This window comes from Embiotoca jacksoni, unplaced genomic scaffold (genome assembly GCF_022577435.1).
Source record: "Embiotoca jacksoni isolate LCO1_2020_lvr unplaced genomic scaffold, fEmbJac1.0.p SCAF_9, whole genome shotgun sequence".
NCBI lineage: Eukaryota > Metazoa > Chordata > Actinopteri > Embiotocidae > Embiotoca > Embiotoca jacksoni.
In genome coordinates this window covers 2,722,457-2,738,216 of record NW_027185447.1, presented here as the reverse complement: position 1 = coordinate 2,738,216, position 15,760 = coordinate 2,722,457, and the positions used below count along the sequence as shown (strand labels likewise).

The window sequence follows — 15,760 nt, the reverse complement described above, 5'->3', positions numbered from 1 at the left end:
ACCACAAGTGTGGCGACATCTTGACAACAATAAAACAACTCTAGTTGAATATGGTATCATTACGTGTCATGTGATTAGGAGAGTAAAGGTAATTCGTTGCTATTTAATTGCTTTGTAAAAATCAAATCTAATAATCTGATTATAATGCATTAAGTGCTAATGTCCCTGAAGCAGGTTTCAGTTCATATCCCAACATTCAAATAAAAGCTGTGCTCACCTGTATGAGTCTGAAACAGTCGCCACACTGCTTAGGAAGCTCTGCTCTCCAACACTTTTAAATCCTCGACTGACACAATAAGCCATAACTCCTGCTCTGTATGAGACCTTAGCCCAAGTTCATGTGTTCACCAAGGTCAGCACCTCATAAATCTATTGGCAGTAATTGTCATTCGCCTCGTTGTATATCTGTCTTTCTCAATGATAAGGACCAATTCAAGGCCTGTGTGGTTTACTCATCTCTGGTTGCCTCACATCCCGTGCAGATAATAGCTTACCAAGCAACACAATTATGAGTTGAAGATTTTCGTGACACTCATGATGTGACTGAAAACCAGACTTGGTTTAATCCAATTTATGTTTTTATTTTCAGTGATTTCACTGGAATAATATTAATAGCACTCTGCTGGGTTTGTAGATGTTATGAAATCCAGTAATCTCAGGAACTCACTCATTTTATTATGGTAAATATTATCTATTGACCTGTATATTACACTCTAAGAAGCCAAACAGTCATTTGTTTTTGTATGTTTAGACAGATTCAACTTTTACATTGAGATCAAGAGTTAAATTTACTTGCATCTTCCACTTGATTTTACCCAGACAGAAAATAACTTCTGTGACAAATGTTGGATGAAATTGTTGCACTGTACTGTTCCACCAAAGGAAGAGGTTAAAGCTCCGTAAATTTGGGCCTCAATGGTACATGATAAGGCACCCACAGGCTTCAGAACTGGAGAAGGCGGTAACTCTGGATTTCTGGAAGGCTCAGTGCTGGTGATGGGTCTGTTTACTTCAGCGTTGTGTACGGCTGTCTCCTTAGTGGCAGGTTGAAGGTTGAAACAACTGCTATGGATCTGTCATATTGAGAAGAATCTGTTGTATTAAATATTATATTCACCCATAATTATTCAGAATATTCAGAATGTCAGACCTTATCCAGCATCACCATGGAAATTGATCTAAGTATCAACGTGAAATGAGAAATAGGTTAATTAGTGACAAAGGTCTTGGTGGTCCAGGGATTTTTGTCATAAATGTTGCTGCAGCAACCACAACAATTTTGTGGTTCACGTCACGTCAATTCACGTTTTTGCATGGCTTTAAAATGATTATAGGCAACATCAAAATGTGAATGTGAATGAACTTGTGTTCTGCAAACAATATTGTGAATGGTCTGAATAAGACAGCATGATAATATAATATAATATAATATAATATAATACAATACAATACAATACAATATAATATAATATAATATAATATAATACAATACAATACAATACAATATAATATAATATAATATAATACAATACAATATAATATAATACAATATATTATAATATAATATAATATAATATGATATAATATAATATAATATAATATAATACAATATATTATAATATAATATGATATAATATAATATAATACAATACAATACAATATAATATAATATAATATAACATAATATAATATAATATAATATAATATAATATAATATAATATAATATAATATAATATAATATAATATAATATAATATAATATAATCGAATCGGGGAAGTCGTTGTTTCACACCGGACGTTTTTTCAGACCGACGCTTTTAGACTTCCGGTGTGCCACAATACCGCTGCGCATATTTCAGGTTTGTTTAACAATTTCATCTGCTCGTTGAACAATTGCATCATTCGTCGCCTTTAGGCTTTTAATTTGAGCTATGGACGCTGCTACATGTTCCCCAGCTGATAACTCTTAACGGCCATGTGAATTATTTCTGTCAAAACGGTGGAGTTAGCTCCAGAAGTTGTTTAGCAACAGTCGCTAGTTTTCGCTTGCTAACGCGTGCTAGCTGAAGCGTTAGCATCACCGGTCAGACTGACGTCACACATCGGGTTGAGAAGTTATTGACTTTCACACCGCTTCGCTCGGTGTGCTGGCACGTGCGGCTCGTTCCCCACGTGCTCGTCGGTGCCCTGAGCAGCTGTAGAGTCCGTCTGTGTCCCGGTGGCTGGCCTCGCTCCGGGACAACACGGAGCTGACTCGGGATTATTCACATCCTGTTTATTTCGGTGGGACAGCAGCTCGTTGAAATAAGATGCACTGACATCACGTCATGCCGTTTTAACAGGTGTAAACTCCACCTTTTTTTTGTTTACTTTGATTTGTTTTAAAGCTCTTATTGTGGTGGATTTAAAACACGTGCTTATTTGTATGGCCTCCAAATCTCACATTTTTTTTTGCAAAGACTTACTCGTTTTTCTTGTATTGGCCAAGGATGCACAAAGCAGGCTCATAAAACAGGATCATTTCTATCTTGACAGCTTACATAAAAGTAAAAAAAAACAAAAAACCAGGATATTGCATTGAGGAAACACACCAGAAAGTGTTTGTCTCTTCTCTGTCTTGGATCTACATGGATTCATTCGGTTTTGAAGTACAGAGGACGGTCGGGCTCGGCACACCTGGCGTCAACATCCCTGCTGTTGTGATCCGATCACTTAGGACGGATTATTGTACCTTTTCCCTCAGACTCTCTTCCTGGTTCAGATTAAGTCGACCCCTTTGTGCTGACCCCTTTGTGTTGTGTGTTTGTGACCTAAAACAGGCGGTGGAGAGTGGACGCTGATGGGGGACGAAAAGGAGACCTGGAAAGTAAAAACTCTTGACGAAATCCTACTAGAGAAAAAACGTAGAAGAGAGTTAGAAGAGAAAACAGATCCTAAGCGCCAGAAAAATGTAAAGTATCTCAAAGCTAATGTCAGACCCATATTATTAATGCATGTTGATACAGTGTACAGTGATTTATTATATCCGAGCTATCCATTTGCCTTGTATTTAAATTTGTATATGTAAAATCCACCGTATTGGTTATTTTTTATTATAATTCTGTGCTTTAATGAATGTGTTAGTGTCTCAGTCTCTGCATGCTGCTTTAGAAGCGTTTGCTTAATAAATAGAGAAAGAAACAGTTCTGGTGGGAACAGGTAATGTTTGTTTTTTTATGTATTTATGTTTTGGCAATAAATTGATTAAAACTGATGATGCCAGTAGCTACATCCAAATGTCGTAGTGCCTTTATTGATTTTCTTAAATTCATTATCTGAGGACATTTTAACCCAAAATTGTGCTCCTCTTGTCTGGCACAGTTCTCCCAGGGCCTTGTTCCACAGGCGGATGATCGGGAAGCCAAACGAGATACTCCGGAGGAAGGAGAACTACGGGATCAAAGGATGGAAATAACAATTCGTAACTCCCCATACACACGGGAAGACTCAACCGAGGACAGGTACTCAGAATTTCAGGAAACAAATATAAGCAAATAAATATATTGCTAAGTTAGGAAAGAGTACTTTTATGGTGGCAGTTGGTATATCTGTAATATTTTTACAGTTTGACAGTGTTTCCTTTGTGTTGATCGTAGGGGAGAGGAAGATGAATCACTAGCAATCAAGCCCCCACAGCAGATCGCGAGGAAGGACAAATCTCACCACCGAAAGGAGGAGAAGAGAAAAGATAAAAGACGCCATCGCAGTCACTCTGCTGAAGGAGGTGAGGCAGCGCCGCTCGCTTACATCAAAGCAGACATGTTTTGCAGCTGAATACACCATGCTTGAGACTGGTGGTTTTTTTGTGTTTTTTTTCAGATCTGTTTGCACTCACCGTTTTAACTAATACAGCAGGGAAACACGCACGCCCCAAAGATAAAGAAAAAGAGCGAGAGAGCGATCGCAGGAAGCGTCAGTGGGAAGAAGAAAAAACCCGGCGAGACTGGGAGAGGCAGAAACGAAGGGAACAGGCCAGAGCTCATTCACGCAGAGAGAGGTGAGCACCGACCTCACAGAGACACCGTTTATTTACTCAGTTAAACACAGATATATTTAGTCTTCTGCGTTTCAGTCATTCACAGTTTTTTTTTTTTTTTAAAGATAACACGTATGTTTAATTAGATTGGAACTGCTATTCAGTATGTTTCATATATTAATTTCTTGACAAGCTGAAAGCCTTTAAGCTACACAAAACATGATCTAGATTTATTTCCTTCTTTTTTCTCTCTCTTTCTTTCTTTGAAGTAATTTTCACTGCATCTGTAGTTACACAAAACACAAGTCGTTAAGTCAAGATTGTAGGTGTGTTTACTCATGCAAGGCCACATAGATAATGCAGAATCAAGTTAACTCTTAACTACAAACCAAAGAAAGTGGTGACAAGACTGGACTTCTGGTTATCTAAACAGACCTCGAGTGGACTCTCCTGGGTTTTTTTTGGACCACAGGGACCGGCTGGAGCAGCTGGAGCGCCAGCGTGAGCGGGACCGAAAACTGCGCGAACAACAAAAAGAGCAAAGGGAATTTAAAGATCGGGAAAGAAGGGCTGAAGAGCGGCGCAAAGAGAGAGGGCCACGACGAGAAGGTAAACGGCTGTAACGCGCTGGACAACAGGGGCCTTTTTTTTTTTTCTCCACTATGAACGAAACCATGTACCCACTTCACTCTGCTGTAAGTCTTTATGCTAAGCTAGGCTAAGTAAGCAAACTTCCGCAAATATCGAACTATTCTAAAAAGCACAAACACAAACGGTGTCTGTCTTACCACCAACTGTAAAGTTTGTGATTTTTAAACCCTGTGAATTGCGAAACAAGATGTGCAGCAGTGATTAACGTAAGACGTTCTCGTCCAAAGTGCCGTCTCATCATCGGATGCTACCTGATGAGTACGAGGACAAGCCAAAACAAAGTCACCGCAGCCGCAGTCCCACCCGCGTTCCCCGGGACAGGGCTGACCAAAGTGAACCACGGAAAAGTTCAAGTAATTTGATCATCATACCTGCATATATGATTCTCTCATAACTGTATCTGACTTCACGAGAGACTAATTCTGTTTCCGCTTCACTCACACGATGTTTTTTTTTTTCCTTCAGCATCGAAGGAGGAAAAGCCAGAAAGCAAAGACCTGCTCGCTGACCTCCAGGACATCAGTGACAGCGAGAGGAAGACCAGTACTGCAGAATCCTCCATCGGTAATGGACCACGTGACTTTTAGCAATCAGCTGACACCACGTTTAAACACCGAGCTACAGCGAATGTTTGGTAATAACAGGGTTGTCCTATTTCTTTAAATGGCTGAACCTCCTTCAGATGATAAATCAGAGGACTGTAATGAACATGGTCACATAGTCGTCATTAGTCGTTTCGATTTTCAGCAGCAGTAGTTGGACTAGAAGAATGTACTGGTGCCAACACGTAACTATGATTATGGGATGTCCCAGCAGTTTTAGCATTGAAGTTGAACTGCTCGTGATTATTTATTAAAAAGCCATCTTGTTTAGCATCGGGATCGGGGTCTGACGAAGAGGAAGACGACGACGACGATGAGGAGGAGGAGTCCAGCAGCCCGAGTGAGGGGGAAGAAGAGGAAGAGGAGGGGGAGTCTGTGTCGGGCTCAGGAAGGTCTGAGCAGAGTGCAGGTAAAATGTTTAAGTGATCTAATGCTGTAGTTTATGTTTTTTTTTGTCAAGTCCCAGGTTTAACGCAGCGTCTTTCTCCCCGTCAGAGGACGTGAGTGAGGACGAGCAGTCGGAGGAAGACTTCGAAGAGGAGAGAGAGAATGGAAATCACATACCTGCATGTGAGTGAACCTCTGATGTCACCAGTGATGTCACTGTACGGACTGCATCTAATTTGAGATCTTCTGAACTAGGAAAGTCATCGGCAGGTTGAACAATTCCCAGTTTTTATTTAGAAGTCAGTTTAGATGGAAGAGTGGCGTTGCGCAATCACATCAGCAACAGTGAAAGCTTTGCTGCAGTCTGATCCAAATACCAACGAAACCACAAGTTCACAACACAGCAGAAGTGAAGATTGATATCGTGACCTTTTTAACGGCGGACATTTTGACTTGTCCTTGGACCAGCACAGATGTTAAAACCATTAACAAAGACTATGTTCCATTCAAGTGTGGTTAGAATATAGTATGACCGTGTGACAGTGAGCCACCGTCCACAATAACAAGACCCTGAAACCAAATCAAACGGTATTTAGCCATCATTCATTTTGTTTCTTACACCTGTGCTTTTCCTGCCGGGGCTGTTGGCAGGTCCTACACTACAGGGACTACCAGTGAATAATGTATCTGGGAAGACTCTCAGTCATCCAAGTCACGATCCAAGTGTTATCTGAGAAGGAAACTGGACTCGTTTGAGATTCTTGAAAAAGGACGGAAGAAGCCTTTTTAGACGAGAGTTGAAACATTTTCAAGGACATCAAGCAAGTCCATTTGCCTTCGGATAACATTTATTAACAGTAGATATCAACTAACAAAGCTCAGTGTTAAGTTTAAGTCACGATCTTAAAGATGGTGTAGAAAAATGGGTCTTGATTTGATTTCCTGGCTTTTTCTGGAGCTTTCAGATGCGTCTTAATGTCTTCATCAGCGGTGGGAGGGTCACCCCGAACCACCTGTCATTTCGAGGAACATAATTCTGTACAAGGGTCCCTTGATGACAACTGAACCGCCGTCATGATATCTTAACATGAATCGGAGCCAAAACAGCTGATAACTCAATTAGCTGAATATCAGTGGGCAGAAATGTCAAAGTTAAAATTAAGTCATTTTTCAAGCAGGACGTGACGGAAAATATTCTGGTTCCAGTTCTTAAAATGTCAAGATTTGGAAGAGTTTGATATTTGTTGTTTTCTTTGATAATAATTAAATCAATTTGAGTAGTTTACTGCAGGTCACACACACACAAAAAAACCAACCTTTTTTTTCTTTTCTTTTTTTTTTTTTTAATGTATGAACCTGCTCTCTTTCAGATATTTTGTACACGTAATGATCATTTAAGACGATAATCTGTATATTAACTGTTAATGATAATAATTGTTGATTTTGCATGAATTGAATGTGTTTGTAAACATAATTGCAGAAGCACAGTTCTACAGAGTGAATCAGCGGCAGTGAGCAGGCCGTGTCTTTATTCCAGCTGCTGTCATTTAACGCGCTGACCAATGCTAAACTGACTTCACCCATCACCTCACAGTGCCAGAGTCGCGTTTCGACCACGACTCGGAGGAGAGTGGCGAGGACATGGAGGAGGAAGAGGAGGAGGAGGAGGAGGAGGAGGATGAAGCAGGAGAGAATGACCCCACCCCTCAGTCTCAAACTCACTCTCGCTCCCCCACTCCTGAAGAGAACTACATCCCCGACTCTCCCCCAATTTCACCCGTGGAGCTGAAGAAGGAGCTGCCCAAATATCTGCCGGCATTACAGGTCAGGGCCAGCACGGCACAAATACTCTGCACGCCATCCCCGAGAGACAAATTCTTACATGTATGTGTATTTATTTCATGTTTAATACGGTCTTTGATTACATTTGGCGTTCAGGGTTGCCGCAGTGTTGAGGAATTTCAGTGTTTGAACCGAATAGAGGAGGGAACTTACGGAGTGGTGTACAGAGCCAAGGACAAAAAGACCGGTATGAAAATATACATACAGATCAATTTAGTCTTTTCAGGGTTTTCAGGCGTGTTTATTGATGACACAGTAAATACCATGTGATGTTTGCAGATGAGATTGTAGCCCTGAAAAGGCTGAAGATGGAAAAGGAGAAGGAGGGTTTTCCCATCACATCGTTAAGAGAAATCAATACCATTCTGAAAGCTCAGCATCCAAACATCGTCACTGTGAGGGTGAGAGGACCTTTTCTTTAGCTTTCATGATTTTGTTGGTCATCCAAAAGTGTTCTGGGTAAATCTAATCTCCTCTTTCCTTTTCGTTATTAGGAAATAGTTGTCGGAAGCAATATGGACAAAATCTACATCGTGATGAACTATGTAGAACACGACCTGAAGAGTCTGATGGAAACCATGAAGCAGCCCTTCCTGCCAGGTGATGACAAGCACTTTGAAGCTTTGGTCTGTTTCTCTGTGTCTGAAACGGGTGTTTCAGCAGTGAATGTCTCTCCTCTACCTCACAGAAGCTCTTATGCTCCTCTGTTTCAGGAGAAGTAAAGACTCTGATGATTCAGCTGCTTCGAGGAGTCCGACATCTCCACGACAACTGGATTCTTCACCGCGACCTGAAGACGTCCAACCTGCTGCTGAGCCACAAGGGCATCCTAAAGGTACGCTAATACTGCAGTTTTTAACTCTCAGTCTTGCTAACCAGAGGGGCTAGTTTGCCGTTACCGTGGCAACACTGGGCCTCATTCACTAACACTGCGTACGCACATATCTATGCTTAAACCGTGCGTACCAACATTTGACGCACAAATCTGGGAAACAAACAAATGACTTTAGACAATGCGTACAAACAAATGATGACTACCTGCCTGTCTTGGAAAATGTAAGCACACACCTTTTATCATACGATATCCAGTAAGTCGTGAGTCGATTGGGACTTTGGGAATTATTCAATTAAGAGTAGCGGCGATACCGGCGGTGGAGGTGGACGCAGCGTCACGCAGACTGTAACTCCAACTGCGATTATCTCCACAACGCTTCGTTACACAGAAGAGGCACCGACAATTTTGGAAAGCTCAAGCCGTGCAGTTTCTGGAGCTATCCGCTTTATCTCTCTACGATAAACACTCGCCGCGCTATCGGGTTCTACGGGTTAACCTGTGTCACAGTGCGCACTCGGCAGCCTCGGTAACGGCAGCCTCCGCATCATTTTTTAAAACACTTTTGAAAAGTACCTTTTCTCTGGAATGATTCTGATTCACGAACATACGCACGGCGTGGTGAGAACAAAATTGTCCGGTACGCACGCGTCATGAATCCCTCAGGGATTTTGCGTGCGCGCTCACTTTGTACGCAAAGCAAGAACGTTTCTGCGCACATATCAGCGAATGAGGCCCAACGACCCTTTAGATGACTCTAGATGGACTGTGAGTGCAACTCCGGGAGCCCACAGCAAAATAATAAGTTACATTTCATAATTAGGGAATGAAGTAGGTTTTGTTCACTGCTGTTTCTTATGAATAATGTGAGTCTTTTTATCGTTTTGAAGGACTAGTTGGCCTCCCAGACATAATCATCTTCATAATAATCCCACACAACCACTTTTTGAATGGAAATGATACATTTACAACAGTTCGACAGTTGACTTCCTGTGAAATGTAAGACTCCCTAATTGAAGCTGATATGACAGGAAGTTGGTTGCCTTGCAATGCATAAAACATCACCAGATGATGTGTAACAGAATATTCGACCCTCGCATGCTGAACAAGGTTGTCATATTTCACCTCGAGCGCTCTAGTTTTATTTACCACTAGTGATTAAGCACATATATGGACCATTTGGTAATCAGCTGTCTGATGAAAAGTTAATGTTCGAAATTCAAGTCCAGGGATCCTTGCGGCTGAGTGATTTAAAGTTGTTGATATCCGCTCCATTTGGTGGTAATTCCTGTTTATAACAGAGTCAGGCATGAGCATGTTTGTGGAGCCACGGTGGCAAAACAACTCTTTGACACCAACGGTAAACACAAGTCTTACTTTAGCTGTGAAAGAGGCACGAGTGTCTGGAAGTAAGTCACTTGTTTGGTGTAAGGAGGTGGGGGATTTGTAGATGGAGGTGTGGCACCTAAAATCTGAAACTACTTCCAGCTCTGAGATTATGATTTCTTTCTTAAATAATACCTCGATATGAAAGAAAAGAAGTTTTAAACCTAAAATAGAAAAACATCAATCTTAAAATAAAGTTATTTTTGTGTGCGCAGAGGAGAGAAGGTCCAAATAGTGATTCTCGTGATTTCATTTATCTTTGAATTTTATGCAAATTGTCACTTGAAACTATGAATGTCACCTCAAGCCTGTAGCCAGGGTATATGATCATTTGATCTGCTGTAAAAAGCCAGAAGATCACAATATAAACACCTTTAGAGGAGTCCTTTTAATGCTTAGGCGTCGTTCTTTTGCCCAAAATAAAACCTACTTGTCTTGAAGTTTTTTGTTTTTGTTTTTTCACCGTGTCGTTTACTGTAGATTGGTGACTTCGGTTTGGCCCGGGAGTACGGCTCCCCCCTGAAGCCCTACACCCCCGTCGTGGTGACCCTGTGGTACCGATCGCCAGAGCTGCTGCTCGGAGCCAAGGTGAGAATTGAAGTTCAGCCCGCCTGCCCACACCGCAGGAGCCGGACCGAATACCAGCGCAATATCTGACACCGCAAACATTAAGGTGATGTACTCTCCGAGAGGCGGTTACATCATCTTGATTGATTCAGCCAGAGATAAATTTCCATGAGGAGACAACATCTGTGAAGCATTTGGCTTGTAAGATACCAAATACCACAAAATGCTATTTGAGTTTCGGCGTGGATGATTTACGCAGCCAGACGGCGGCGGCCCAGTAACCTGTCAGAGCACATCCACTTTCACACACGAGACAAACTCTGAGAGAAACGTGCCAGGCAGACTGTCTACTTTATGTTTCTGCGGACTGCCACTGTGTTTGTTCTTCTCTCCGCAGGAGTACTCCACAGCTGTGGACATGTGGTCAGTGGGCTGCATATTTGGCGAGCTGCTTACCCAGAAACCTCTTTTCCCTGGAAAATCTGAAATTGACCAAATTAACAAGGTTTTTAAGGTAAATGTCTTCGTTTGTTTTTCTAGAATAAAATAAATGAAAATGAAATGTTTACTGCCTGTAAATCTATCGAGTTATGTCGGCATGCGGTTCTGCAGTGAACCAGAGGGTGGAGCCATTTGTAGCCATCCACCCAGCTGATGGAGCTGTTATGAAACAGTGAGGCTCACCACAGTTGGCTGAATAATTCTCAGTAGATGATCTATGTAAAGCATAACAACCACGTGGACTGATGTCATCCAGGCATCCCATGTCACAGTCGCTACCAGCGATCAGGTCAAGTACTGAAATGCACTTCAGGGCTGGTCTGATGCCACATGTCTGCGGTGGAAGAATACATTAGGCAAATAGGGAATATCTCATATCCATCTCTCCTCGCACTGAAAGTATGTCTGCTGCCTGCAGGACCTGGGGTCACCCAGCGAGAAGATCTGGCCCGGCTACAACGAGCTGCCCGCTGTGAAGAAGATGACTTTCACAGAGTATCCCTACAACAACCTGCGAAAGCGCTTTGGAGCGCTGCTGTCAGACCAAGGCTTCGACCTCATGAACAAGTAGGATTCCCAAAGACCGTCTCCCTCCGCACACAAGACACACTGCAGCTCACACACTCACACACTGCAGCTCACACACTGCAGCTCACACACTCACACACTGCAGCTCACACACTGCAGCTCACACACTCACACACTCACAATGCTCCTCACACACTGCACTCCCCTCAATCTGACTGCAGGGCTCCAGCTGTTATCTGTGTGTTTAGTTAACCGTGTTCACCAAAATCTATATAGGTATTAATACACAGTGATTATACCATGTGAGACCTGTGCTTTTAACTGAAAAAAAAAAATGGTCAAACAGTTGAAAAATCTATTTTTGTGCCTGTATTTGTTAATCGATATAATTGACCAGATTTGAGGATTTTGAGCTGTTATTTCTCAAAGTTTAAAAAGTCTAGAATTGGGTTTGAACACTACGCCTGTGTGGATGATTTAACATATCTGATGTCACCGCGTACAGTCGTGACAGAACATTAAGGGTTTCCTCAGGTTTCTGGAGGCCTTAAGGTGCTGTGAAAAATCACTTGGATGTGGCGCTAAGTGTTGTAATCGTAGGGAAAGCCCTGAATATCATACATCAACGAAAGGCATGCATGTATCAACTAACGATCAGCAAGGCTCCTACAGTGGAAATTGCCGTACTTGGACAAACACATGTCTTCCCTGTCAACTTCTGTTGCTCTTTCCAGAACTTTTTATTCAGCCAGTGCACTTCTGGCAAGCTGACATAAAACATGACAGCGGTAGTGGATTGGTAATTCATCAACATGCCCCAGCAAGAGTCCCGTTCTATCCCCATGTTCCGTTTCACACACACACACACACACACACACACACACACACACACACTCACCATGGTGATGCGCCACACTACAGGAAAATGTTTTAGAAAACACATTTAAAACGGAAAATTCATTTTCACACAGCGAGTAAATGGGTTCATAATTCTTCCCGCACATTCAGGAGATCAGTATTGTTTCGCAGCTGCAAAGAGCAGAGACGAGCTTCGCCTCTCAGGTCTTTACCCTCCCGCAGAGCCTTTTGTCTACACCTGCAAATGACAAAACCATGCAGCTCGGCGGGCTCCCGGCTGCAGAGGAGGGTAACAACATGTCCACTGTGCTGCCGGAGGGTTCACGGTTCAGTGGAAGTTTGGCACGTGTCCAGCGCCGCTGAAACCGTCCAGCTGTCAGAAGACTCGGAGCATTCAGCCCGGGACACACTGGAACCACAGCACGGTCAACACTGTTTGAAAAATCCTCAGAGTAGAGCTGCGCAGAAGACGTACGGAGGTGTAGTTTGGCAAGTAGACATCGCAGAGCTGTTTGGAATATCACACCCCCCCTGTGTAGGAGGGCGTTTGGAGATGTCGGCGTTTAGTGTTCGACCCGAGGAGGCGCTTCAAAGCGCGGCGGATCTCCGAACCTCTGAGACTCACTACTTCAAATGGAGGAGTCGAGAGATTTTGACTTCAACCGCCTTCCTAAAGACCCAGAATACAGTTTTCTATCCTATTAAATCATGTATTTCCATCATCCAGGTGTTAATAGGTCTGTACTGCTCAAATGAAAACAGCGGGGTCTCAGGGTTCTTGAGGAGGAGCGAGCTCACGGGTGCAGGAAGAGCTCACGTTCCTCCAATTCCAAAACAGAAACAATGATTTGGACACAAGTGGCAGATTGTCCTCTTCAAATCCAGTATTTGGCCCCATGTGTTACAGAGCTGGTATCAGTCTAATCCCAGTCACTCACCCCTATCAGGGATTCCACAATTTGTTTGGTAAAATCTTTTCAGGCTGCTGTTAATTTGAGCTCCCTGCTCACATGTGGGCGATTCCACTCAGACGCGGTTCGTCTGAAAGCCAATTATCACAATTGAGCAGCTCTATTATTCTGTGTTGATCCTGTCATGTACAATTTGGCCTCCCTGTGTAAACTCTCTGGCCCCTCATGTCTGGGCGGCATCTTGTGTCCACATTGTCTGTGTAGATGTAGTTTAATGAATGCAGGAGATTTTTCATCCCATGCAACTAAAGTAAAACTCAGCTGGTTGACTTGCAGTCCTCCCACGTCCACTTCTGATAATGTAGCTATCGGATAGAAGCATCGGGGTGGACCAAAAAAAAAACCCATAGATTTCATCAGCATCACTTTCAGTCGACACAGATGTGGTTACTGCTGTTGGCTGCTGGGTCGGCTTCCTTAAAACAACCTGCGGAGCTGCGTCAGTGTCATCCCGGCTTGCGTCATGTGTTGGCCGTTTCTTGTCACTATTTTTCTGGCTCTGGCCCACAAAGATGACTCCTCCACGGTTAATCCGCCCTACAAAGCCCTGATTGGTTTTCCAACTGCGGAAGCGGCTTTCAATGAGCTAAACACCAGACCTAATAGAACTGCAGAAAGAAAATCTGAGGTGAGAGCGGCACCAGGTCACCTCTTTACCAAAATAAATTCATAGTGAAGTGTAATCAGAGACCACACAACCACCAGAGCCGCCCTGCTACTTTTGCTTCCACTTTGAAAGACTCCTTCTAAAACGAATTATTGACCGTTTTCCAGATTCCTCACCTTCTGCCCCAGTAAGAGGATCTTATCAGACGAGGGTCTGAAGCACGAGTACTTCAGAGAGACGCCGCTCCCCATCGACCCCTCCATGTTCCCCACCTGGCCGGCCAAGAGCGAGCAGCAGAGGGTGAAGAGAGGCACCAGTCCTCGTCCACCCGAGGGAGGCCTGGGCTACAGTCACCTGGTAAGGACATTAGGCTCCACTTTCTCCATTACATACAGCTACCAGGCTTTCTGAATGCTGTCTGTGTTAAATAGATTACAGACCAACAGGCTCCTGCTTTCTGTCCGTGTATTTCCTCCTTGTGTTTTCCATGATGAGCACCCTTTAGCTCCTAATGTTTTCTGCAGTGGTCCCACTCAGTCAGGAGTTTAAGGCTAATACTAATATTTTATCTTCGCTTCCTTGCGCACAAATTAGACCAGGGCAAAGGTATCGGTTGTTTATTTCAGTTGTATCAGGCTGGAACAGCTTGTGAAACAGACCGAGGCACATTAAAACTCTCCACTGAATCCCAGCAAGAATAATAACAAAATATTCTTTATCATTAACATCTTCATGCATACTTTTGTGAAATCACAATCAAAATGTCTCAATAAATTCAGGTCTTCTAAAGATAACCAGGTAGTATTGATCAGTTCTGTAACAAGTATGCAAGAAATGAACCCATACGATACCAGAGGTGTGATGAACTGTTTTATTTGTTGCCACAAGTCAACTGTGTTTGCATTGTCTCCAGGGCGACGACGACCTAAAGGACACCGGCTTCCACCTGACAACCAGCAACCAGGGAGTGTCTGCAGTCGGCCCGGGATTCAGCCTCAAGTTCTGAGAGTCTCAGACCGCGGGACACCCGGCTGTCCGACAGAGACAGATGGAGCACAGAGCTCTGGGACTTGTTGTTTGTTTGGAACCGGACGCTATCACTGGTTTCGCTGTAGGCCAGATCAGCATCTGAGTCAGGACTGTCTAACAGCGAGACTGATGGCTCCAACATGTTGAATCTCGGCTTCTTCTGTGTTTTTAAGCCATTTCATCATTTCAAATGTGACTATTTTAGCTCTTAAGGAGGAGACGCAACCATAAATCTATCAGAAGTTTAGTTCTCATGTTTGACTTTTGTTTTATTTTCCCTTTTATACTTCATGAGAGAGAGGACCAGATTTCATAAATGGTTGGTATTTCCTGGCTGCCTGAGCTACTGTATAATGATGCAGCATTCGCTGTGGGCTCCATCCAGCATTATTTTAGAAATTTACTTGGGAATGTCATCTCACCTCATGACAGGGAGACGATGTTTTGGCTAGAAATAAAGTTTGAAACTTTGTTTTGTCTGCAGTTTTCCCTATATTTATAAACCCCGTCCAAGTTATGCAAACAGCACCGCACACTGCCAGAGGAGAAAAAAAAAATGAAGGGAAGTCGAGCCTAAAAGAAATTCAGCCTTCAACCCAACTTGGAAGTCGCTGTCCAAAAGTGATGTCATTCTTTGCACTGCACACTTTGTCTCAGTACTTTGTTCTTTCAGGGGGAAAGAGGCCCCGACTTCGCTCTGCCTTTGTTTTTAAATGGTTTCGCGACTTCAGAATTAAACAATAAATTCTTTGATTTTTGAGCCAAAGAAAAATAAACAGTACGGCTTCGGTTCCTGCAAGACTGCTCGCTGCTTTCACTGGAACAGGCACAGAAAAACCCTCTCGTCTCCGGGCCGCCCTTTAGCCAGCACTAAATGGAAATGCTCATTAATCAGTTTTATCTGTCCCCTGCCCCCACCGGAGCCCCTTCTGCAGATTATTACACCTGATGTGTTGAATAAGCTTGGAAGGAGAGCTGCGAGTG

General features: G+C 43.1%; 1 protein-coding gene across 5 annotated transcripts; it reads left to right on the top strand.

The window, feature by feature from the left end:
• Positions 1–1,820: 1,820 nt before the first annotated feature.
• Positions 1,821–15,248, top strand: cdk11b (cyclin dependent kinase 11B). Of its 5 annotated transcripts, none has more exons than XM_069140422.1 (20): positions 1,821–1,859; positions 2,820–2,950; positions 3,361–3,500; positions 3,636–3,763; positions 3,859–4,036; positions 4,488–4,624; positions 4,894–5,019; positions 5,132–5,230; positions 5,540–5,677; positions 5,764–5,838; positions 7,250–7,479; positions 7,594–7,684; positions 7,777–7,898; positions 7,992–8,097; positions 8,211–8,332; positions 10,196–10,303; positions 10,680–10,796; positions 11,202–11,350; positions 13,915–14,104; positions 14,661–15,248. In XM_069140422.1, exons 2-20 carry the CDS (start codon positions 2,840–2,842, stop codon positions 14,751–14,753), a joined length of 2,460 nt encoding a protein of 819 aa, XP_068996523.1. In that variant the 5' UTR covers positions 1,821–1,859; positions 2,820–2,839; the 3' UTR covers positions 14,754–15,248. The 5 variants fall into 5 exon arrangements, with proteins under 5 accessions (XP_068996523.1, XP_068996521.1, XP_068996524.1 ...); XM_069140420.1 differs by having other exon boundaries at positions 4,449–4,624; XM_069140423.1 differs by lacking the exon at positions 1,821–1,859 and having other exon boundaries at positions 2,820–2,866; positions 4,449–4,624.
• The last annotated feature ends 512 nt before the right edge of the window (positions 15,249–15,760 follow it).

What these genes read in the sequence shown, in the direction of transcription:
- cdk11b (XM_069140420.1), top strand. Translation starts at nt 2,840, where the DNA reads ATGGGGGACGAAAAGGAGACCTGGAAAGTAAAAACTCTTGACGAAATC. An exon ending in GCTCATTCACGCAGAGAGAG is followed by an intron (nt 4,037 to 4,448) that starts GTGAGCACCGAC and finishes TTATCTAAACAG; the next exon opens with ACCTCGAGTGGACTCTCCTG. An exon ending in GCCTGGGCTACAGTCACCTG is followed by an intron (nt 14,105 to 14,660) that starts GTAAGGACATTA and finishes CATTGTCTCCAG; the next exon opens with GGCGACGACGACCTAAAGGA.